We start from the raw sequence: 24,468 nt of genomic DNA, 5'->3' as shown, positions 1-24,468 counted from the left end.
ACAGGGAATGTACGTTGGCAATCCTTCCCTGTACATGCTGGAACCAACACCACCTTTCACCCCAACACAGAAACGTCAAGCAAGCTATGACTCTAGAGCTCAGGTCTGAGACAAAAGGACACTTCCATCACCCTGTGGCCACCCACGAATGTTACCTTCTTCCTTATCTTTCTCTATACTGTCTTCCTCAGAAGCCAGATCACCCAAGAAATCCGGCAGATTCCTCAGATTAACGGAACTTTTGCTTCCAGGTGGATCCTCTGCAGAGAGAGAGAGAGAGAGAGAGAGAGAGAGAGAGAGAGAGAGAGAGAGAGAGAGAGAGAACTCAAGCCAAACTGGTTAACCTTGGTAGCCCAATGCCACTGCACTGCATACACATCTACAACAGTTCTTCCAGGTGAGCAGACAAAGTTGGGACTACTACAAAAGATGGAGAACTTATACATCATTTGCAAAGGTTCAAAACCCGACCCCATAAAAAGCACAGTTCTCAGGCCCTAATATCTCTGACAACAGGTAAAATTACCTAGTTTGACCTACTCAGAGAAGATGCACTTCAGGCAGTAGCTTGACAACCTTCTAATACTCGTGTTTCATATCCCTGAGAGTCAGCATCGGTGCTATCCCAGAAAACCCTTCTTCCACCTAGCTTAGTTTTTACACGACAGGGTTCAGTGCAAAGAGGCAGGCAGGGTCCATCATTACCCAGGGAGTTTACCTAATCCTTGGTCGTTCGGCTGTCTGTGAAGGTAAGGCCGTGAGGAATCTGTTCGCTCTTCCTGAAATGGAAGTACAGTGAAAATGCTGGGCATGATCTGTGGCACACAGTAATGGGATTTAAAGGTTAGTCTAGTGTACTGCTGGACTCCAGGATCCTTTTAGAATCTTAAAAACCTTCCTTGATGATCCCTGTCCCCAGCGGGTCTGGCATCAGCACTGCCACAGGGCGGGTCTATGGGAGTAAGGGCTTGCTTTGGTGTGTCAGGGCCATGCTGAAAACAGCTCAGTGTTAAGAGCACTGGCTGAGCCGGGCAGTGGTGGTGCACACCTTTAATCCCAGCACTTGGAAGACAGAGGCAGGCAAATTTCTGAGTTCAAGGGCAGCTACAGAGTGAGTTCCAGGAAAGCCAGGGCTACACAGAAACCCTGTCTCAAAAAAACCAAAAAAAAAAAAAAAGTACTGGTTGTTCTTCCAGAGGACCTAGGTTTGACTCTTGGGACCCACATGGCAGCTCACAACCATCTATAACTCCAATCACTGATGGCTACCTGGCACACAAACACTCACACACATAAAATAAATACAATTTTAATTATATATATATATATGGAGCTTCTATTTGTATGGTTAAATCTACCAAAAATGTTTCATATGAAATTGAAACAGAAATTAAAGAAAACTCACTAACTTAAAAATACAACTATGTCATGTTAATGAATATAGTGCACTTTTATGAAAAACGCATTTTCTAAATCAATACTTAAAAGTGCCACATTTTTACACTCTCTTTTAATAATTTTGATTAATGAAAACCAGTTCAATGTGCCTACATTTTACTCTTGATATGCTTTTGTGTGTTACTTTGGCTGAAATGTAAGAAAAAAATATAAGAAAATCAGGGTCTTTACAGATATCTAACAGTAAAATGTGTATTTCATCTTATGGTTTTTAACCTGGAAACACAAACTCTTCCTGCTGTGTACTTATTCTCTGTGTGCATATGCACAGGGTTCAGAGGCCAGAGAATGTCAGTGTCCTGCATTATCACTCTCTTCTCGAGCCTGGGTCTCTCACTTAACCTGAAGCTTATGGTAGTCAGCAAGCCCCAGTGATTCCCCTCCCTCCAACAGCAGGGCAGGGGGACACAGGCCTGCTCAGCAACACCCGGCTTTTTACATGGGTACTGGAACCTGAGCTCGGATCTTCAATGCTTACACAATTAGCACTGATGGCAAGCACCACATTTTTGTTGGTGGTGGTTAGGTTTGGGTTGGTTGGTTGGTTTTGAGACAGGGCTTCTCTGTGTGGCTCTGGCTGTTCTGGAACTCACTCTGTAGACCAGGTTGGCTTCAAATAGGCACAAGCTTTTTAATGACCTATTTTCACTTGCAGGTTGGATTTTAAATTGACTGTAGATATTGTCAGCTGTTTACCTTGAAGTGACAAACTTGGGTTATTGTTTAAGAAACTCACAGGTAGAAGGAAATATGAGCAAAGTATACATAAGAATGAAAATGTTATAATAAAAACCATTAGCCTGTACTGAATCTGAAAAAAAATCAATTAAAAAGAAAATTCCTGCTAAATATTCAGGCCTGAATAAACCATCTGTCAGTCAGTCGTCTTTCAGATAAATCATGTTGCATGGAAGAAATGCAGCCAGTTCAGCCCTCACTCCAATGCTACAAGGTAGGACTCCCCTCATCCTGCATAAGTCATGTTTGACTACTTTTCTTATTTTGTTCATTTGTTTGTTCTTTTGAGACAGGGTCTCACTGCTTCTAGACTGGCCTTGAATTCATAATCTTCCTGCCTCAGTCTCTGGAGCCTGGAATAAACATGTGCTACATTTCCTATAGGTATGTATATAATTTCAAAGTTCAGATTTAATGAAAACTCACCATTTGTGCTTCTCCCTGTAGAATCATGCTTCTCACCTCCCCCCTTCCTATTTCTAAGCTAAAAAACATGTTAGGGAGGATACAATACCTTGAGAGCCTGGTCTGTAACTTGATCTCTACTAAGAGGTCAGTATCTTACTACTGTCTGTACTGTCAGGGCCAAGAGAAGGGCACCCAGTGGTCCAGGTTGATTTGAAAGCTGATCTAATCCACTGAGGATTCCATGATTAGCAGACATATTATAACAACTGGTGGCATCTATTTCCCATTATTATGATTCAGCTCCATACATCTGGGCCAAGACTGTACCTGACAGTAATTAGGCTTCATAAAGTGAGATGTGTGTGCACTGGCATCTTGGGCCTGGCACTCACCTTCCTGGGGGGTGTGGCTGAGGCCTGGGAGGCTGGACCATGCACAGAGTCATCTTGGGGACAAGGCAGGGCTGGAGGAGGAGAGGTCGCTGGGGTTCCCGACGGAGTTCCTTTTCCACCTTTTCAGAGACAAGGACAATACATAGAAAGGCTGATCCAAGAAAACAGAAAAGGAAAGGCTATTATTGTTTCCTTAACACTGCTGTCACTACAGATACAGTGATCCAGTTAACTTCTCAGAATCCAGATCAGCCTCAGTGTCTGTCTTGTCTTTTTACTCACTCTGAGAAGCCCAGAAACTGATACTAAATTTCAAAAAACAAGTTTATTACTGCAACATGGTCCCCAAAATCACAAAACACAGGCCCAAAACAAGCAATCAAGTCCACCAAAGACTCACACACCGGTGGTACCGAAGGCTTTACTGTATGGATGTGACACATCAGCCGGGACATTTCCAGGAGATGTAGGAGGAGTGGTCATACCACAGACTACAGATGGGCTCCAGAGACTAGCCTACAAGTCAAATCAGAAAGTCAGCATCACAGGGAGCACTGAGTCCTGCACAAGGTTTCAGTCAGTGTTCAGTTTAGACATAGCATTTTCAACTACCAATAGCATGCTGTGAAATCTTTACCACGAGATAAACTGCATTTCAAATGTCTGGACTCCAAAGTGCCACTTGGCAACAGTGGTTTTGTCTGCTCATATCAAGGACCCTTAATGGGTCCTCCTGAAACTCACACTGTGTGCAGTTTCCCCACTGCACACTAAAACACGGCCCCGCGTCACCTCAGGTGGAGGGAGGAGGAAAAGGCGTGTGGGTGGCACCGTACTTGCAGCGGCTCAGGGATCAGCCGCGTTGACAGGGAACTCAAACTCTGAGGTAGCTGCCCAGGTGGACTGAACATCAGCCGAGAGCTGGAGGAAGGGGTAGAAGTAACGGCCCCTGAAATGGAAGGAAGGGGGTGAGTACAGGGTACTAGGTCATGCTGATAAACTACCACAGTCCTCTAGACCATCTGATACCATTCACCTCTCTATTCAAAACCCTTGGCACTTAGGCATCCCTGGGAACAAAGGAACATGTAGAGATTCTTGTAGGGGTTTTGTTGTTGTTTTTGTTTTGTTTTGATTTTTTTTTCTTTTTTGTTTTTTCAAGACAGGGCTTCTCTGTGTAGCCCTGGCTGTCCTGGAACTCACTCTGTAGACCTTGAACTCAGAAATCCACCTGCCTCTGCCTCCCAAGTGCTGGTACTAAAGGCATGTGCCACCACTGCCCAGCTGTTTTGTTTTTGTTTTTTTGAGACAGAGTTTTATTGTATATCCCTGACTGCCCTTGAACTGGCTACAAAGACCATGCTGGCCTTTAACTCAGAGATCCACTGCTTCTGCCTTCTGAGTGTTTAGATTAAATGTGTGCAGCACCACTTCCAACCTTCAAAGATTCTTTAAATAGCCTTTGGAAGTTTAAAGTTCAGGTAGGCATGACTCTAATTCTGTATCCGGATAATTTAAAGGGTACACTACATCTGTGAGCCTGATGTGCAGCCTCCATTCCAGCTAAAGTCAAGAAGTGCTGTGCATCCAGCTGCTCAGACCATGTCAGTCTAGAGCCTGTGGCGCCTCCACTGGAAGCACCAAGATTGAGTCTTTTACAACACAGGGACTGTCTCTAAGCACTTGGACACTGGGGATCTGCTGTGTTATTAGCTAAGACAGTGAGAACAGTTAAGCTTGAAGGATAGAAAATAATTCAAACAAAACAGAGGCAAACTCTTATGTATTTCAGAAGTTCCTAGGTGAAGTTGCAAAAATGAAGTTGCAAACACAGAAAGCCAATGCTGTTGTTTACCATAGCTATTCTGTATGTCCACATAAGGGCTGGTGGTGACATCAGCTGAACGGTGAGGGAAGCAGGCAGACACAGAATAGCCATCTTCATACGAGGCTTCTGTAGGGTCCAGAGAGATTTTGGCACACTCTATTACAACATCATGAGTTTCTAATGTCTTCCACCTAGAAAAGGCAACACAAGTCAAGAAAGCATGCATAATCCATCCAAGAACATAAGTTAAATCAAGAGGCCAGCTCAGTGGCAGCCACTGGACTGTGACTAGCAAAGAATGAGGTACAACCATGCCAACTCAGTTGGCTAACGGACACTAATTTGAGAGAAAAAAACATCACCAACAGAGATAAAAAATAGTCTCTTAGCTACACAGATGGCTCTCGGGATATCTGCTTTGAAACGAAGGTAATCAGGTATTGGAGGAGCTGGAAGGCACCAAGGAGCTAGGCTGACCTAAGGTCTCCTACCAAAGCCTGGGAGCACTGTGTGACCAATCAGGACATGTAAGGACATGTGAAGCACTGTTGAAGGGTTCCTCCATGTAAGCCTCAGGCCTGCCTCCAACGAATCCTACAGAACCACAAGGCACACTGCTGCCCCACAGCATGGCTTTAACAGAAAGAAGGCCAGTCTGCTGGGAGCTGTCTTCCAGCAGAGCGGCCAGTACAGCATTGTGAGCAGCAGGCTTTCAACAGACCAGTTGCTGCTGCAGGCCTTGGAAAACTTTACTGTGATAACAGCTGTTGTCAAAACTTAACAAAACTAAATTTGTGAGTAAACCATACACCTCACTGAAGGCAGTTTTAATGATTATGCCTTCAAATACTGAAGGACTCTCACCATCTTTTTGTTTGAGTTTTTTGTCTTATGTTTTTTTGAGACAAGGTCTCACTCTATGGTCCTGGCTCCCCTGAAACTCACTTTGTAGCCCAGGCTATCCTTAAATTTATGGCAATACCAAGTGCTGTGATGCACCTGCCTAGAATATAATCTCTTTTAAAAAAAGATTTCTTTTTATTTTATTTATTTATTTGGGGGCAATGCTACAGCAAGATATGTGAGGTTAGAGGACAGTTTGTGCAGTTAGTGCTCTCCTGCCATCATGTAAGTCCTAGGGACTGAACAGATCCTCAGACTTAGCAGCAGGTATCTAAAAGCCAATGGGCTGTCTCACTACTCTAGATTATCTCAAATGAGAAGAAAAATACAAAGCTGCTCTGACAAGCGCCCACAAATAGACTAATAGTGTTGACATTCAAAGAACTAGAAGGGCTGGTAAAGCATTTACCCCACAAGAAAGCCTGGTAGAGCTAAGTTTGACCCCTGGTACCCACCAGCTAAAAAGCCAGATGTGGTAGCATTCAACTCTCATCCCAGTTGTCTCACAGCAAGACGGGAGACAGAGACAGGAGGCTCTGCCAGAAGCTCAGGCCCAGTATACTACAGTGACAAAAACCTGCAAAGACCCTGCCTCAAAACACAGTGAGAGAACTGACCCCTGAAAAGATGCCCCCTGACCCCCACATACACATGTGCCCCACAAAAACCACATAAACTGGAAGTTGGACTGTAGCTCTGTCATAGATGCTTGTCTAACACCTGCAAGGCTTCTGTTTCATCTCCAGCACTATAAAAAACCTGGAGTTACAGGCAATATTAATTCTCTTGCTTTCTTCTTTTCTCTCTTCTGGGTCTGCCAAATGTTCTACAGATGCCCCTGAACCAAACAGACACTTACACTGTGCGCACTGCCCATGCACAAAGTTGCTTGCAGAGCACAGAGCTGTACTGTCTGTGACCTACATGTTTGGTGGTACAGTGGGGAGCTCCTCTTTCCACCCTCAGCATCACTACACAGTGAGTAAGCAAGGAGCAAGTCAGGACACATATATGCACAGGATTAACTTTAGTAAAGAAAGTAAGAGTCCTTATAAAAAAGAGCTACATGGCTGGCAAGAGGACTTCTCAGGTAGACATCTGCTGCCAACCCTGACTGCCCAGGTTTAAACCCGGGAGCCCACCTACATGTCAGAAGCAGAAAATGATCCCAATAAGCTGTCCTCTGATCTTCACACACATGGCTCATGCATGTATGCATGCACACACAGAAACAATAAGTAAATAAACATAAAAGAGGAGTACATTAGATGTTTTACTTATGTTTGCAGTGCTGGAGATTGAACTCTGAGTATTACACATGCTAGAAAAGCATCCAGTTAAATATTTTTACAATTCTTTTGTGTGTAATGCGTGCATCTGAGGAGGCCAGAGGATAACTTGTGGGGTGGCTATCTTCTTCCACCATGTGGCATCAGGTCCTTGGGCTTGGGAGCTGATGCTTTCAGCCACTGAGCCATCTCACTTGCTCTAAGTATTTTATTTAAAGATCAAGTAAAACATGCACTGTATTTCCTTGATACTTAAATACCTTTATTAAACATTTTTGTATTTAGTTTTCGTGAGACAGGGTTTTTCTGTACAACCCTAATTGTCCTGGAACTCACTCTGTAGACCTGAAACTGGCTGGCCTCTTCAGCCTGCTTCCGCCTGCCTCTGCTACCCTAGTACTGAAAGTTAATGTGTGTGCCACCATCCCTGGTTTAAATAGACTGTTTATATTTTAATGTCTCTACAATTGCAAACTACAATCTTATCAGCTACACATTTGTTTAGCTGGTATCACTCTCAGATCCATATAAAATATGTGAGCTGTGCATTTGATGGCGTCTCAGAGTCCCTGAAGTGTGGCAGCTCCTAGTCCCCACAGCCTATGATCCCGGTGCTAGGGAGGATGGAGCCAGGAGACTGGGCAGGCAAGGCTCACCTGGACTGTATGGGCAGATCTTGTCTCAAAAGCCAGAAACAAGTCAGGGCCATGCCACAGGTGCCTCATACTGCTCTCTGTGACACTCTGGCTACTGCCTCCAGCTCTGCCAGATGCATTGCTCCCGCAACTCTGCAAGGCTCGGCAAATGTACTCTCTGCTTCTCATTTACTAACTTGCTCTGAGGACCAGGATCACTGCCATGCATCCTTTCCCCCCTTCTCAAATTACCTCATTTCTTTTTCTCTTTTCTTCCTAAATTGAGTTAAACAATTATTGACTATGTAAGCACCAATCCCAGCAGAGCTGGAGGGCTCTGATACAGTTTCTCATGTGGTGTGACCTAGCATTGTTCCCTTCTCCAAGTTTGTGATGTGTCCAGTGCTAACTGACCTACCCTGGCCACTCTGGACCGATGCCCACTGTTTCTCTCTTATAGTGAAATGCAGAATCAGCCAGTTAGTCTGCCTGCTGGAGCTGCGTCAGTCTAGGGCTCACTGTTCTGACAGCTCTCTGACCAGCCTACACTCAGCTCCACCCTTCTTGGGCTCATTTGGTAGGACACTCTCCCATAGCCAGCTGTGGATGCAGGGGTAACTCTGAAAACTCCGAGTCTTGGCCTGTCTAAAAGAGCCCCACATCACAGAAGTTAACCTGGAACCTTCTTGAAGGAGTTGAGAAGCTAACACTACCCTGACTTCTGGTCCTTATTAAGTGTCTGAGTATTTTTATCTTTCCACGTTCGGAAAGGTCTATTCTTCTAACGTTCTGAGATCTCACAAAGCTGAAGCTGCGCAGCTTCCCTCACACTGAGGAACTGTGCACTTGACTAACACCTTCAATCTAGAAGCTCTAGAAGCTTCAACTTCAGATTGCTTTTACAAGTTCCCCTATCAAAGTGTCCTATTCTCCTTTTACAGGTATTTTTATTGGCTATTGGGCTCCACCCAACATTCTAAATCAGTTCTGTCATCTTGCCTCTGCCCTCTGTTCAACTGAGCCAGTCTCAGCTCTACTCCAACTCCTTAGCTGAAATACTTATTTGGGAGTTCATGTTAATTTCTACTATGTCAGAATGTCTTTTACTCTGTCACCCTGGCCCCACATAACCATGAACAATTGGCTGCTCTATGGCTTTGCTGTCAATGTTTTCTTCCTGGCTCCCTTTCCTCACCACAGCAGACAGAGCCTCCTTCCGAGACCAGATGGTCCACAACCCCAGGCACTGAGGTGCTATGTGCTACTGCTGAGAGGAAAGGTCCCAAGCTAATATGGCTGACTGAACACTTTCACCCCACTGTTCAATATCCTGACATTCTACCATCTATAATAAAGACCTATTTTCAAATACAAAGCACAGGGAAAAAATGACAGAGAGCACAGGATCTAAGTCTGGAGAGCAGCAGACAGGCGGCACCTGGTATGTCCAACCACAGAAGCAAAGTTTAAGGAAAAAAAAAGCTTCAAGCTACCTATACCAAATTACTCTTAGGAGCCCCGAAAGCTCACACCACAATCACAGGGTTGGTATCCACCCCAGATGCTGAGATCCACAAAGAAATGCTTTAGATCAAGATGCCCAACCTCATAAGCAGAGCTCTTGTCTTCTTACTCAAGCACAAGAGAATCACTCACTAAAGCTTTATGAGAAGCCTCAATGACTTAAACAGGACAAATCAAAACAAGTAAATGAAAGGAGACTTAGTAGAAATAGACCATGAAGGGAAAATAAAAAAAGACACTGTATCCAAGAGACGAAGATAGGAGACTAAAGACAAGCACTCTCTAAGCTAATCAGAGTGCTCAGGTGAAAGGCACAGCTGTGGGATAACTAAAGGGGAAGGCTGAATCAATGACCAGAATGCTTATATGGAGTAGACTAGAAACAGAAAGGAAAACAGGTTCTGATGTCACCACTGGGAGTGTAGAAAGGACAGGCAATCAGAGAAGTAATGCCACTCCAAAAACAGGAAAAGAAAAATCTCCTAAGACTTAAAAGCTTGTTTGCTGAACAATGACAAGGGGTCCATATGAAGGTGCATCACAAGGAAACTTCAGAATATCATGCCAACAGAGACATATTCTGCCAGCCCCCAGGGAGGAAAATGTACCATCAAAACTGTCAGCAAAATGGAATGGGTTCTGCCTCCAGTCTTTATAGGAGACTGACTCTCAGCATTCACACCCAACCAAGTCAATAGCATCCTTCTTAATGGTTAGAAGATAAAGTACAGCACAACCAAAGTGAAGGCTGGGAGATGGCCCAGTAAGAAAAGTGAAATAAAAGTGCTTGTACAATCCCCAGAACCCACATCTACCACAAAACAACAATAACAACAACAAAAACAAAAACAAAAACCACAGGGCAGTGCTTTGCTATGATAAATTCCAGATTCAGTGAAAGACCATGCTTCAAAAATAAGATGAAGAATTGACTGAGGAAGAGCTCCACCTCTGGTCTTCATGTGCACACATGTGCGTGCAACCACCAACACATAAACAAAAAGAAAGATACGAAATGTAGGAAATGGGAGATGGTGCCCAGGAAAGGGGCCAAACAATAGCTCAGGAGAATAAGCCAAAAGCAAGGTCACAGCCAGTTTAGACCAGAATAGACCTGCCAAAAAGACAAGCATGTTACAGTACATCTGTAAGGTTCCTTCCTGTCCTTATATCCTTTTAGCCAAGGGACAGCATCCAATGATCTGCACAAACTTGTCTTACTAGATACACAGAGGAAGCCTTTGCTCCACAGAAGGATTCTGCACAGACCTCGTCTAATTTTAGGGCAGTCAGAACAGCACATCTGGAAGACACATAGAGGGATAGCCTATGTCCAGGCTTCCCTTGTGACCTCTCACAATGACTTCCTTGAAGGCACACTTAAGGAAGGTGAAGCCAGACCCATCAAGGCTGACAACCCTCTTACCCTCACCCTCTGCAAGCCTGCATCTAACAGCAATCAGCCTCAAAGGAAGCCACACATATGGCAAACTACAGAAAGAACAGTGAACATAAAGGCAAGGTAGCAGCTGCTTCTGAGATGAACAGGGAGGAGGGAGGAGGAGCTTCTAAGACAGAGCTAACATGTTTGTATGTTATAACAGCTTGCTTTAGTAAGGGTTACCAGGCATACGCCAGTCTATTTAAGATTGCAGAGTCTGACACCCCAGCTCAGTTTTCACCCAAAAGCTTCCATCCCCTCACTGAGGATCATAAATCTGCCTGACAGGCATAAGGAGCTGTGCTTCTTGCAACTCAACAGGTTCAGTAGCTCCTCAGGAAACACCTGGGAATTCCTGCAGGGCACATGGTGGTTGGAAAGGGAGGAATCAGACACCTGGCAATGCTTATAGAGAAAGTGACCCACGGAGGTTCATAACTCCAAATCTGGCCCCTCTGTCATTCCTAATTTTTTGCTTCCCAATTAACCTCCCGACCACTCAAATACAAAAGGCAAGCCTTCCTGGGCTTTCAAGGACAGAGAGTAGCTGCCACCGCCTCTGCTGTGCTCAGAGTCAGTAGCTCTCTGTGAGAAGAATGCTTTAGATGGGTTCCAGCCTATTATGCAAGTGGAGTATCTGTATTCCCACAGGCATCTGTAGATCACATTTTCAATCTCTTAAGAGACTCAAAAATTCTGTCACTAATTTAGTTTCTGTACCTTCGAGGGTCCAGTTCATGGTCCTTGGATCCAGTCACTAATTCCGGGTGAATTCGCACATGCTCCATCATTGGCTAGAAGAGTTTGGGTTGACAAATTATAGATGTGAAGTTGTGTGGCAAATCCACATGATGGAACAATATTTACAACAAAAAGGACTGCAGTACTGACACATGTTACAACACAGATGAACCTGAAATAAGGTGAGACGCCAATCACAAGAGACCACGCACTGCATGACCCCATGGATATAAAATGCACAAACCAGCAACTCTTGGCTGGGGAGTCAGAAAGACGATTAGTGGCTACCTAGGTTTGAAGTGTAGGTGTCAAGGAGTTCTTCTCAAAATTTCCCTGTCTGTCAAATAATACAAAAGCTATAAAAGTACCTCTTTGAAAGCTCTAAGGAGCAAATAAATGTGTAGGGTTGTTGTTGTTGTTGTGAACTCACCTTGACCACTTCTTCAAAAGTCTCCACATTTTCCTTCATACTATAGTGAGAGCGCAGGAAGGAGACGAAGTTACAAGGATACATCCCATAAAGGCGATGAAAGAGGGCATAAACACTGGCGTGGAGATGGACAAGGTAGACTTCTGTCACGTGCCCTAAGGAAGGAAGCCAGTGACAGTAGGCTCAGCTGGACAGACATGAACCTGAAGATGCCAGCGTGCTTTCTCTTTGAAGCTCTCTTACTGAGTCCCAGAAAGGCAGACATTTGGATATACCATATGCCCTTGTTTTAACACAACAGGGCTCCATAGGACCTACAAGGACATTTTCTCATCTCAGCCTTCCTCCTCTTCTCCAAGCATCCCTGCAAGAAAGACTCCACATGCTCTTCCAGCACGGAGCTGCTCTGCATTGGTCACTCTATCTACAATCTGTAGAGACATTTCTTGCCAGGTTCATCATGTGTCTTCCTCTCCCCCAGGCCACACATAGTATTTGGTACAAAACATAGAGATAAGGGTTGGTAGAACGAGCATCTAAGAAACTTCTAAAACCAAGATAAGATCTTAGCTATGTAGATTTATAAATAAAGAGGAAACACACTACAATGCAGAAATTAGTTTAAGCTGCTTGGATAATTCTATTAACCTGGGCTTATCAAGATCCTACAGAAACTCCAGTTCTCTAGCAGTTTTCTTTCTCCCGAGAAGATATAAGCAGGCTGATGCTCACTGGCCCCTGTGTAGAAAGCTGCAGCAGTACCCTGACAGACCATACATATTTCATCTTAATATGAATATTTCATGCTAGGATTACCAGAAAATCCTGCAGTTCATAAGCTGACAGCTTCTGAATCACTCTAATGGGGCTATACTGCCTGCTGATACAATCTACTATGGGAAAAATCCCATACATTGGACATATGTGTACTAATGAGAACACTAGAAGCGGTCTCCTCCTCCTCTTCCACACATAACCAATAGGTTCTGACAACTGAAGCTGTGACGCTGTGGCTGTAAACATCAGCACAGGACAGAAGCATTTTGTAAGCTCAGCTATCTGACACCCAGAATTAGAGGATGTGACTTAGTTTTACTAATGAAATTCAGGAAGTTGTACATTCTGTCTGTTTCTCTCACAATCCTTTCGGACTAACAGCATAAAGACAGTGTCCCACCAGCCCATTCCCTCTGTGTCCTGCAATGAGTGCACCCACACGTTTTCTCTTCTATGTCATGAATACCAAATATCTTCCTTCACGTACAGCGCATGGCTGCTAACACTAAGGACAGCATTCTCTTGAGAACCCTGATGAGGACACTGGAGTTATACCTGGTTTCTTCAGGCACCACGACGAGAGACGGCCAAAGATGTCAAAGAAGTCAAGAAGGTGCTGCTTCCCTGACTGCGGGATCATCGGCAGCATGGTGATCAACACCAAGACACCAGTTGTGAGGACCACAACATCAGTGTCCATCTGCAGAAGGGAAGGGCGACGTCAGCCTCACACTGGGATGAGGGTCCAAATCCTGAGGTCACAGATCTCAAGCCCCTCGTGCTCATTTCCTGACCCCTAAGAATTTGAGGGACAGCACTGAAATAGACTTAGCAAAAAGAAGTACTGAGCCCTGTTGCCATTGTGGTGAGACGGGGGACTATTTCCCATGCTCTACCATCTCACCTGAGAGATAATTTAACTTGGCTTGAAACTCCTGAATCCCCAAGCCTCAAGTAAGACTCCTATCCCAGTCCCTGGATGACAGTGTAGGAGACAGCTGACACAGGACATGATACAGGACACAGGATATAGGGCACAGGGCACAGGACAGCACTATCTCCACCCCTCTGGCTAACCTCTAAGATGCTGACTAAGATTCTGATAACTGATTAAAGAACACTTCACATTGAGAGCCAATTTATTATCTCACCAGTACTGGGAACCAAACCAGGGCCTTCTGCATGCTAGGCAAGAGATCTAACACTGAGTCATAGCCCCAGTCCAATTCATTATTTTTTTAAAGGACTAATACAGGTGGCTAACACCTATAATTCTAACATCTGGAAAGCTAAGGCAGAAGGATTGCCTCAAGTTGAAAGCCAGCCTGGTTCCACAATAATTTATAGATTAACCAGGAATACATGTCAGGACTCACACATATACATAACATATAAATAAATAAACAAATCAATCCAAAGCAAGAGAGGTGGCTCAGTGGATCAGGTATCCATTACGAAGCCTGACAACCTGAAGTCTGTACACGGCAGAAGGAAATCACTGACTCCTGCAAGCTTGTAGTACATCACTTTTCAGAAACAATATTTACAGATGTATTTCCTTCAAAACCTTTTAAGTATCCTACCTTGAGACATTTCAATAAAGAAGGCAGAAGAGGTGCTTGAGAGAGCTTGTGCTTCCAAGATGGCTGCAGTCTCACAACATGCCCCAGCAGCGAGAGGATGGATAAACGGGTGGCAGCTTTGCCTACATACTCATTAATTTTGTCCAAGAGGTGCTGAAATGTAAAACATCAAGAGAAATGTTCCTGGAAGTATATGAAGTTAACCAATAAACTGAACTCTAAGGCCTCAAGTCCTCTCTCTCACATCAGCACCAAAGGATGGGCTGGGAAATGCTCACGCTGTAAAGGCAAGGGCTCAGTATGCCCAATCCAACATGCCAGCTGCATTAGTGAGCAAGTCCTCTTCATTTGGCCTTAGAGGACAGCTGCAATTTATGAAAAAGGATCCTTTAAGAGGACAAAAGGACCCTAAAGAGAGACAAGACTATATTACAGCTTCTCTCTCCACTCTTGCACACAGCCCAAGGTTACAAACCCACAGCAGGCTGTGGAAGGCCCTTACTACTGTAACAGTCAAGCATATATGCTCTAGCCTTAAATATAAAACAAGCCACTGTGGTGCTGCAATCTGGCCCAGAGTAGAGAAGACCACAGCAGGAAATGTAAAAAGCACGCATTCCTAGAGTGAGCAACTTATCCCCAAATACAAGACTTAGCTGGCTGCACTCAGAGATTTTTCCCTTATTGGTACATTCAAAAACCCTACTCAAAGCACAGGTTTAAAGATCTTTATTTCAATTGTCATTAATCTACTGTAGTACTAGAACTATAAGATTTCTTTAAAGAGCAAGATCTGTAAAAAAGCCTCCAAAATAGATGCCACTTTGTACATGTTCAGCTTTTCCTCACCTGTGGGTAACCTGTGGCTGAGCTGCTGTAGCTCACGGCCACCCTCTCCTGTCTGAGAACATACAGACTGCTGTGCTATCCTGCCAGCACTCACCTTATCATGGGGCTCCTGCAGGGTGGTCAGGATGTGCAATACCGGCTGAGAACTGGTTTCCAGGTAATAATCGACCAACGTGTTGACAAGCATAGGCCCACGTTCTAAACAAAAAGAGCAACTCATCAAACTTACTTCCTTTCTCCTCAGTGATTATCAAAAAAGACAGAAGACTCTTTTTACATTAACCAAAGGTATGTAGCACTGCTTTGGCCCTTTTTAAATTCATTGGACTAACCGGATAATTCCAAGCTTATTGGCCTAAATAAGCACAGATGCACATGGAATGCTACCAGTCAGCTGACTCAGGGGAGAATGCCTGCTACAAAAGCATGAGGACCTGTGCTCAAACACCCAGCACACACAGAAAGAGCTGGGCACACGCCTTTGATCCCAGCACTCGGATAGACAGAGCTCTGAGTTCTAGACCAGCCTGGTCTACAGAGCAAGTTCCAGGACAACCAGGGATACACAGAGAAACTCTGTCTTGAAAAACAAATCAAAACAAACAACCCAAAACCAAAAAAACCAACAACAACAAAAACAAAAACAACAACAAAAGCCTGCCTTGATGATACTGGATTGAACTTCCGAACCTGTAAGCCAGCCTCAAGTAAATGTTGTCCTTATAAGAGTTGTCTTAGTCATGGTGTCTATTCACAGCAGTAAAACCCTAACTAAGACATAAGTTGACACCAAGGACTGGGGTATTGTGATAGGCATGACCATGCTTTTGTTTAAGAATGTGGATTTTGAGACTTTGGATTTGGAAAGCCGTGGATTCCTTTAAATGGGGCTTAATAGGCTATCCAGGTAGGAACATGGAAGACTTTCTTACTGAGAATGATTTGAATTGTGCGGACCTGGCCCAAGAGGTTTCAGTGGAGAACTTCAAGTGTGACCTAGAGACTGTTTTGTGGTATTTTGGAGAAGAATGTGGCTTTTTGCCCTTGTCTGAAGAGTCTGCCTTGAAGTTAAGGTGAAGAGACTCAGATTAATTGAATTGACAAAGGAAGTTACAGAAATTCCCATCTTTGGACTTTCCCAGATTTTGTTTTCTGGTTAAGTCTCATGATGAGCGTTTTAAACAAGCATAGCAAGATGAGAAAGGAAAATATAAAATATATGGTTTGTGTATTAAAGTAGCACCAGGAAGTGGAAAGGAGCTGAACCCTGTGCTCAAGGATATTGCATTGAATTAAGGGAGTGGTGACCTTGGGGCAAGATCCCACCCAGCTAAATTTAGGTCTGTAGTACAAGCCTTTAATCCCAGGAGACAAAGACAAGCAGATCTCTGAGTTCAAGACCAACCTAGAGCACACTTTTAGGTGAAGAAAAACTTAAGTCCAGGCTTGGCAGACCACACTTTTAATCCCAGTGCTTAGGAGACAGGCATGCAGATCTCTGAGTTCAAAGTCAGTCTACAGAGCAAGTTACAGGACAGCCAAGCTTAGACAGTGAAAGAGTTGGAAAACAGAAAGTTGGTGATGATGTAATAGAAGAAAGGGGCCATGTTCCAGACCAAGCAAGCAGCAGAAGTCTACAGCTTGGGCCATGTGGTTCTGTCTTTAGACTCCAGAATAGAAGGAGGTACTGGGACAATTGGTGCTGGTTAGCTGGAGCTAAGAAATTAGTGGTGATTAAAGAGACCAGCATCACTGAGGTGAACTCTTCTGGGAAGTGTTTTCTGAGAGCACAAAGAAACCGTGTTCCAAAGATAGTCAAGGTTCTACCTCGGGCTGCAGCTGAACTTGGTAATGTGTAAGAGTCACCCAGGTGGTACTGGTTTTGAAGGCATGAAGGGGGTCACAAAGGACAGCTGAGGTTTGGCATTGAGAGGCCATTGGTGAAGGTGCAGCCTCAGTTGTAGTTGACGGCCCAGGACTGAAGGGGTTGTGCAAAGGATGTGAGGCTTGGCACCATGAAGAGAGCCCATGAGAGGCTATTTGTGAAGCCTAGTTGTAGCAGAAGACCCCAGCATATTGGAGATGCCAGTACCATGGGATGATAACCAAGAACAGCAGCAGCAGTGAGTGGATCAACCTGAGCTTAGAATGCTACAGAGGGCAGAACTGGAGAAGTGATGCCAGTCCTTTGGAAGAGCCCAGAAGATCATGTGTGGATCCCAGACATTGAAACAAGAAGGTGTAACATTGAAGTTGCCTTAAAGACTCCAAGATGTTGAGATGTTGAGATGCCAGAGCCATGGGCTATCTGCTGAGGAAAGCGCTAACAGGGAGTAGAACCAACCCAGGAGAAAGAAGTTGTTGCAGTCAACAAAGATGAAAAGGAGTTGGAGATCTGAAGACTGCTTTGACATCAGCCATGGAGGCGCAGAGTTTGGAGTTTGCCCAGCTGGTTTCCTGTCTTGCTTTGGGAATGATGGTTAAGTGAGTGGATGAATCTCAGAAGAGACTTTGAACTTTGGATGTTTAACATTGTCCATTAACATTGAGACTGTTATATAGACTATGGGGACTTTGAAAGTTGAAGTAAATATAGTTGGCATGATACTATGTTTAGGTATGGCCCCCACAGACTCAAGTTTGAAAAAGCTTATGGGGCCAGGGAGTGGAATGTTATGGTTTGTATGTGCTCAGCCTGGGGAGTAGCACTACCAGGAAGTGAGACCCTGTTGGAGTAGGTGTGTCATTGTGGGTGTGGCCCTCATCCTAGCTACCTGGAAGCCAGTATTCAGCTAGGTACCTTCAAATGAGGATGTAGAACTCTCAGCTCCTCCTGCATCATGCCTGCCTGGATGTTGTCATGTTCCTGCCTTGAGGATAATGGACTGAACCTCTGAACCTGTAAGCCAGCCCCAATTAAATGGTGTCATTTATAAGAGTTGCTTTAGTCATGGTGTCTGTCACAGCAATAAAACCCTAACTGGCCTAGCAGTTTAAGACTTGCTTGGAGGACCCACCTGAAGTCCCAGCATTTGGAAGGCTGAGGCAGGAAGGTTGTACAAGTTCCAGGCTAGTTTGTAATGCATAATGAAACAAGGTCTCAAAAGAGAGAGAGAAAGATGAAAAGCAGCGTTTGCCTTCAGGCCCCAACCCACACAGCTCCAGATCAAGAGAGAACAGTTCTCTACTTACCAGAATTGAGGGACTCTTTGAAGATGGTGGTCACATCATCCCGCACACCCAATGTGGGAGAATCCAGCATGGAGAGTAGCTCCCCAATGTTGGCTAGCTGGGCCATTCTCTCACTCAACTCTGCTGTGTGGGCTCCAGGACGTGTGCTAAATGCGTGTGCAGCTCATTAGGGCCACTACCAGACTGCAAAATGGAAATATGGACAGTGTGACCAATGACTCTAGGGTAACACCACAAAAACTAAAAACCTGCAAGAAAACAAGCCAGAGAACCCTATTCATCGAAGCCTATGCCAGGCAGACCTGTGCTGTTGATAGACAGGGCAGTTTTTCTATGGCAAGCTTAGGAAGCCAATGGAGCTCGGAAACCATCACCACAGTTACTCAGTCGCTCTTCTTCTGGGTCCACCTGGGTGCTAGCTAACACTGCTTCAATCCTGCTCCACTATGGAGAAGAACTGTTTCCACACATAAAGCTGCACATGCTCCTCTCTTCATACACTATCAATGGCTGAAGTCGGAAGAGCTGGTAAGGGCACCAGTCCAACAGCTGGAGTGAACCAGGGATTGTTTCAGATTTAACACACACTAAAATCCATCGGCCACATCTACTGCATACACAAAAGCTGCAGGTTAATAGGCAAGAGGTTGCACAGTAGGACCACTAAGACTCAGTGTCAAACTCAGAGCTAGGAGATAGAGCAACTACTGCCTTCCCTTTACATTTATATGTAGAAAGCAGCTCATTCCCAAAGGTTACTAAACACATCTGTGAGAGTTTCTAAAGCTTCACTTTAAAAAGGCAAAGTGTCTACTGCTTATGAGAAGCACTGTGTACTTTCAACAACCGTCCCTGCATATGCCTCTGATACTACTACCACATGATGGGCACACGCTTCTACATTATAGAGAGGGAAACCAAATAAATCTTATTCTTGGTCACAAAGCCCTCTCCAAGCCTCTGCATGCAACTGCACAAAATTGGCCAACATATATACACTCAGGCATGCACATTTACATATAAAATAAATGAATCTTTTTTAAAAAGCTTAAAACTAAAAATAGAAATAAACTTTATCTTCTTTAAAATTAAATTAAGCTCATAAATGAAGATAATATCACCACAGCCATTTCTGCTCAGTGACAGGATGAGGTGTGGAGCAAGGCACTTAGCAAAGGTTGGTACACTCCTCACTGACTAGCTGGACCCTACCTCAACAGTTTCAGAGACAGCTTTGGGGCACCACCTTTAGGACAACTTCAGAAGAACACATTTACCTGGTTAATCCCTGCACTTACTGCCAGTAAGTCACAACAGATTCTTCCAGCTAATGATGAAGAATGTAATGCGCAAATTTCAAATATTCTGTCCCAAGTTTGATTTTACTTTATTTCCTGTAAGGTTAGCAAGATTCTGTCTTCTGTGTAGGCAGAGGCAAAAAAGGCAGTACAGAACGCAGTAGCAAACCAAGATGGTGTTCATTCCACCACCTAGGCAGTATTAGAACAACAAGACTCTTAGCTTGTTTTCAAATTATAAATGACATTTTGGTGAACAATGGTTTGTGGAACCTTCTCTTCCTAAAAGTCTTACAGAAAGCAAAGATGAAGTTTTATTCTAAAGCACATCAAAATATTTTTTAGCAACAATTTTTTCTCTGTGGTTCTAAAATATACCTTTTAAAAAAATTTATTAATTTATTTATCATACGTAAGTACACTGTAGCTGTCTTCAGGCACACCAGAAGAGGGCATCAGATCCCACTATAGATGGTTGTGAGCCACCAAGTGGTTGCTGAGATTTGAACTCAAGACCTTCAGGAAGAGCAGGCAGTGCTCTTAACCGCTGACCCATCTCTCCAGCCCTAAAATATACTTTTTTAAAAAAAATCTAACTTTTAATCCCAAAGAAGAATATAAACCTTGGGTTTTGTGTGAGATCTCCATCAGTAACCACAGTTCAAGCCTTTTTGACACTTCAGAAAGCCCTCATGAAAGCTAAATCACAAGCTCTGAGATCAGCCCCTGTATACGAACATTAACTTAGACTTAGGGAATACAAGCCTAAGGCACGAAGATGGATGTGGTAGGTGTGCAGAGAATTTCTATGTGCTCCATCAAAGAAACAAACAGGGCACTCAGTGCACGTGCAAAGGGGAAGATGCCTGTTAGATGCACCTCAGAAAGTCAGCACTGCATCCTCGTGCAGCTATGGAAATGACACACTACAGAAAAGTACATTCTGGAAAACTTGAAAGACAGACCCCCAAGGAACCACTTCTGCATCCTTCTGGGCTGGGTAGCATTTCCTTTTAGTCATTATCTTGGTGATTAAGAGCCACGCTACCACACAGATGGCCCTGTTTGTGTAAAGGACTCATGACCTTCAATGTGTACTCCCAACTCTCAAACCTGTTGTTACTCTACTTTGTCTTCTGGATCTCTAAAAGAGGCACACACTGGATGATATCCCTGACCCCAACCCCTGCAACCCCACATATGGCCATCTGCACACCTTTTCATTCTGCATCCCCTTTGCCACATACCCAAGCACAGCCCCCACCATCTTCCTCTTGGAAACAAGGGAGTAGCAGCCTCCCTTACTCTACCTGCAGTGTGTAGGAACTTTAAAATAGGGAAAGCAGGATGGCTCCCACTTCACATCAGCTAGATTCCCCTGGAGAACAGCCAGACTCACCAGTGTCCCATACCACCCATGTCATGCAGCCAGGACTTCGCCGTCATCTTTGCCTCCTCCCACTAAGCGACTATGGGTCTCTCTGCATGCTAGCCATGCCTACAAAACTTGTCTTTTTCTACTCCTAGACCCTCTCTCCACACCTTGTGGCTGTGTCTCTTCAGTTCTCTACTCAGAGGACCAGGTCTGAGCAGCCACTCCTGACTACTTGATTTAAAGGAGCAGAGGTTGTTGGTACCACTTGAAAGAAGAACAACTTTCTTTAAAAAAAAAAAAAAAATATATATATATATATATATATATATATATATTTGAGTATATAGTTGCTGTCTTCAGACACACCAGAAGAGGGCATTAGATCCCATTATAGATGGTTGTGAGCCACCATGTGGTTGCTGGGAATTGAACTCAGGACCTCTGGAAGAGCAGTCAGTGCTCTTAACCATTGAGTCATCTCTCCAGCCCAAGAGAAACTTTCTAATCATGAGAAACCCTCAACCAAGTTGGCCCTCTAAAGCTACTGGTCAATTCTGACCACATGGAACATTCCAGTCCCAACAGCAGGAAAAGCAGAATCTGGCAAAGCGGACTTTCAATCTCCATACTATGATAGGCCACAATGGTAGTCTTTGAAAGGCTACGGCTGAACATTCAGATACCTGAGTGGTTCACATCACACCTAGCTATAGGGCACTACATGTATGGACAAGAGTTGTATTTTAGACTGCCTGCATATTCACTCAAATAAAACATTCAAGATAAAACCTAAGTTTGTAAGTCAAAATTCTGTCAATTTAAGTATGAAATGTATAATTATGAAAATAAAAAAGTGAGTTAATATGTGTTTTGTTTTGTTTTGTTCAAAACAGTTCTAGAGATATAGCCCAGGCTAACATTCTACCTCTGAATCCATCCCCAATCCTAATGAAGAACATTTAAATCACTTGATATATTAATGAATAATACAAATATTAAATGGGTAGTTTATTTAGGTAACTTTATAAATAATAGTGTATGTTCTTTGAGCCAACCACTTATAAAAATTTAAATAACACATAAAAACCACATTCTATCCTAATCATAATTTCACAGAATCATTTTGTAAACATTTATCTTTGCCTCTCTGTGTGTGTCTCCCTCTCTGTGCACCACACTCATGAATGGAAGGCAGAGGCCACTTTGAGGAGCTGGTTCTTCTCTTCTACACTGAGGATCCCAGGGATCAGACTCAGCCCTTCAGGCTGGGTGACAAGCATCTACAATTGCAGAGCTGTCCCCAGCTTTGCATGTCCCCAGGAATGTCACAGAATTATTTTTGAACCTTATTACAAACAAAATATCCTGTAAACTGCATTTAATTCATAGTCTTTTAAGAAGAAAATTATGCTGGGTGTTGAGGGCATGCACCTTTAATCCCAGCACTTGGGAGGCAGAGACAGGTGGCCCTCTATGAGTTCAAGGCCAGCCTTGTCTACAAATCAAGTTCCAGGACAGCCAGGTCTACACAGAGAAACACTGTGCCATTCTGCCCCCCACACTTCTAAAGAAGAAGAGGAGGAGGAGGAGGAAAGGAGGAAGAGAAGGATGTCTGGAGTGTTTTCCATCTTGTAGGATGAATTAAATATAAAGAATCAACCATTTGCCTCAACCTTACATAAAAAATTTTTTTAAAAAAATCCATAACCACCACCAATAATAAAACCTAGAGAACAGAAGAGGGTTGGGATACCTGCAGGATAAAGAGCCTGCCTATAACTAATCTTAGAACCTGGTTCCATCTCTATCACCACAAACAAAACAACACAATAACAAAAAAGCACAAGAAGGGTTAACAATGTTAAGAAAAAATAAATAGAAAAATATTTTTTTATTTACTAGCCAAATGTGACTCTCTTCTTTATAAAGACACTTAAGTTTGAGCCTACTAACAAAAAGCTGCTGGACTGAGAACTGAGGTCGGTCAGCATCCCCTAGCGGCTAGAGAGCGAAACTGCAGGCTTGCTGAGGCCTCCCAGGCTGAGAGTCCCTGGACAGCCACCTACTGGAAACTTCCCTGAATGTGGCCTGATGACAGGACCCAGTGCACCTGCTCACAAGCCTAACAGACAGTGATCACAAGACAATTTGGCCCTCTGTGTTCAAAAAGCACCTCAGCTACACAAAACTCTTACACTTTTTAAATCTGACTGCTATAAGAATCAAACTGTCATAATGAAAAATGCTTAGACCTCTGACTGAGTTCATATTCAGTTCTAAAAGGAGGTGTGGTAGTTTCAATAGCTTGGTCCATGGGAAGTCACACTATTAGGAGGTGTGGCATCATTGGAGGAGGTGTGGCATCATTGGAAGAGGTGTGGCCTTCTTGGAGGAAGTGTGTTACTGTGGGGGTGGGCTTTGAGGTCTCTATACTCAAACTCCACCCAGTGTGGAAAGACAGTTCCTTTGGATCAATATGCAGAACTCTTGGCTCTTCCAGCACCATGTCTGCCTGGACACTGCCATGCCTCCCGTCTTGATAATAACAGACTGAACCTCTGAACCTGTAAGCCAGCCCCAACTAAATGTTGACCTTATAAAAAAAAGTTGCCTTGGTCATGGTGTCTCTTCATGAGTTCAGCAATGGAACTCTAAGACAGAGGGCAATGCAGCCCAGTGTGGCTGCAAACACTCATAATCCCAGACTCTGCTGCCTGAGACAGGAGGATGGAGGTCAGTCTGGACTACATGGTGAGGTGAGAGGGGGCAGGATGAACATGATTGAACTGAAAACCAAGAATCCCCCTTAGGTGTTCTCCTTCCAGAGAGAATGGCACATGCGCTCTCAGTGTGCAGTGTGGAGTCTGACGACACTTCTTGACCCTCAGCAAGAGTGAGGTGTTGGTGAACTCAGCAGCTCCCACTGACCATGGAAGAGTCATACTACTGGGTACGTATGAAAACCATAGACAAATCTCAGCCCATCTTCCTGGATTCCTGCACAGCACACAAGCCTGACAACTGGTACCCGATGGCTAACCTTCATCGTCAATTTGACGAGACTGAGACTCATCATGGAAACACACTTCTCGGTAGGCACATGAGATGCTGCTATAAAGGTTTAACAGAACCCAGAACACCTGCCCTGAGTGTGGGCTGAGGCCCCAGCCTGGATAAAAATGAGCAAGTGAGCTGAGTGCTAGCACTGGCCTCCCCGTTTCTTAAGTGGATGCAGTGTGGTCAGCTGCCCCAAGCTCCCACCACCATTTACCTTCCCTGCCATGAAGGATGACAGCCTCAAGCTGTCCTCTTCCTCCAGCTGATTCTGTCAGGGATTTATCACAGCAACCAGGATAGCACCTTTGCTAACAAACTAAAGATTGGAGTTCGAGGGCAGGTAGATCACTGAGACTAAACTCATATCTGCACACCTGTCAGCCTCAACTTCGAGACACCATCAATTCTTAAAAACCAACAGAAGAAATAATTTATTCAAAAAAAGCTGATTTAAGACCACTAACAGATACAAACACATCAAGATGCTAAAGTGCTAACTCAGGAGGTCTCAATCCATGATGCAAATCAGAATCACCTGCAGTCTACAAAT

The 24,468-nt window shown here is 44.1% G+C and overlaps 1 protein-coding gene across 5 annotated transcripts in view; it reads right to left on the bottom strand.

The window, feature by feature from the left end:
• Positions 1–24,468, bottom strand: part of Tsc1 (TSC complex subunit 1) — a 48,355-nt gene that overhangs the window by 13,853 nt on the left and 10,034 nt on the right. For all 5 annotated transcript variants that reach the window (XM_052181980.1, XM_052181981.1, XM_052181982.1 and 2 more), the window contains exons 3-14: positions 18,189–18,371; positions 15,091–15,194; positions 14,148–14,300; positions 13,120–13,264; positions 11,788–11,942; positions 11,337–11,410; positions 4,852–5,015; positions 3,833–3,945; positions 3,401–3,512; positions 2,997–3,115; positions 719–779; positions 156–260 (exon numbers count right to left, since the gene is read on the bottom strand). In XM_052181980.1, coding sequence (XP_052037940.1) covers positions 156–260; positions 719–779; positions 2,997–3,115; positions 3,401–3,512; positions 3,833–3,945; positions 4,852–5,015; positions 11,337–11,410; positions 11,788–11,942; positions 13,120–13,264; positions 14,148–14,300; positions 15,091–15,194; positions 18,189–18,294 — 1,411 coding nt within the window. In that variant the 5' untranslated portion in view covers positions 18,295–18,371. The remainder of the gene's footprint in view (positions 1–155; positions 261–718; positions 780–2,996; positions 3,116–3,400; positions 3,513–3,832; positions 3,946–4,851; positions 5,016–11,336; positions 11,411–11,787; positions 11,943–13,119; positions 13,265–14,147; positions 14,301–15,090; positions 15,195–18,188; positions 18,372–24,468) is intronic.

Source organism: Apodemus sylvaticus, chromosome 5 (genome assembly GCF_947179515.1).
Source record: "Apodemus sylvaticus chromosome 5, mApoSyl1.1, whole genome shotgun sequence".
NCBI lineage: Eukaryota > Metazoa > Chordata > Mammalia > Rodentia > Muridae > Apodemus > Apodemus sylvaticus.
This window is presented reverse-complemented; position numbering and strand designations above follow the sequence as displayed.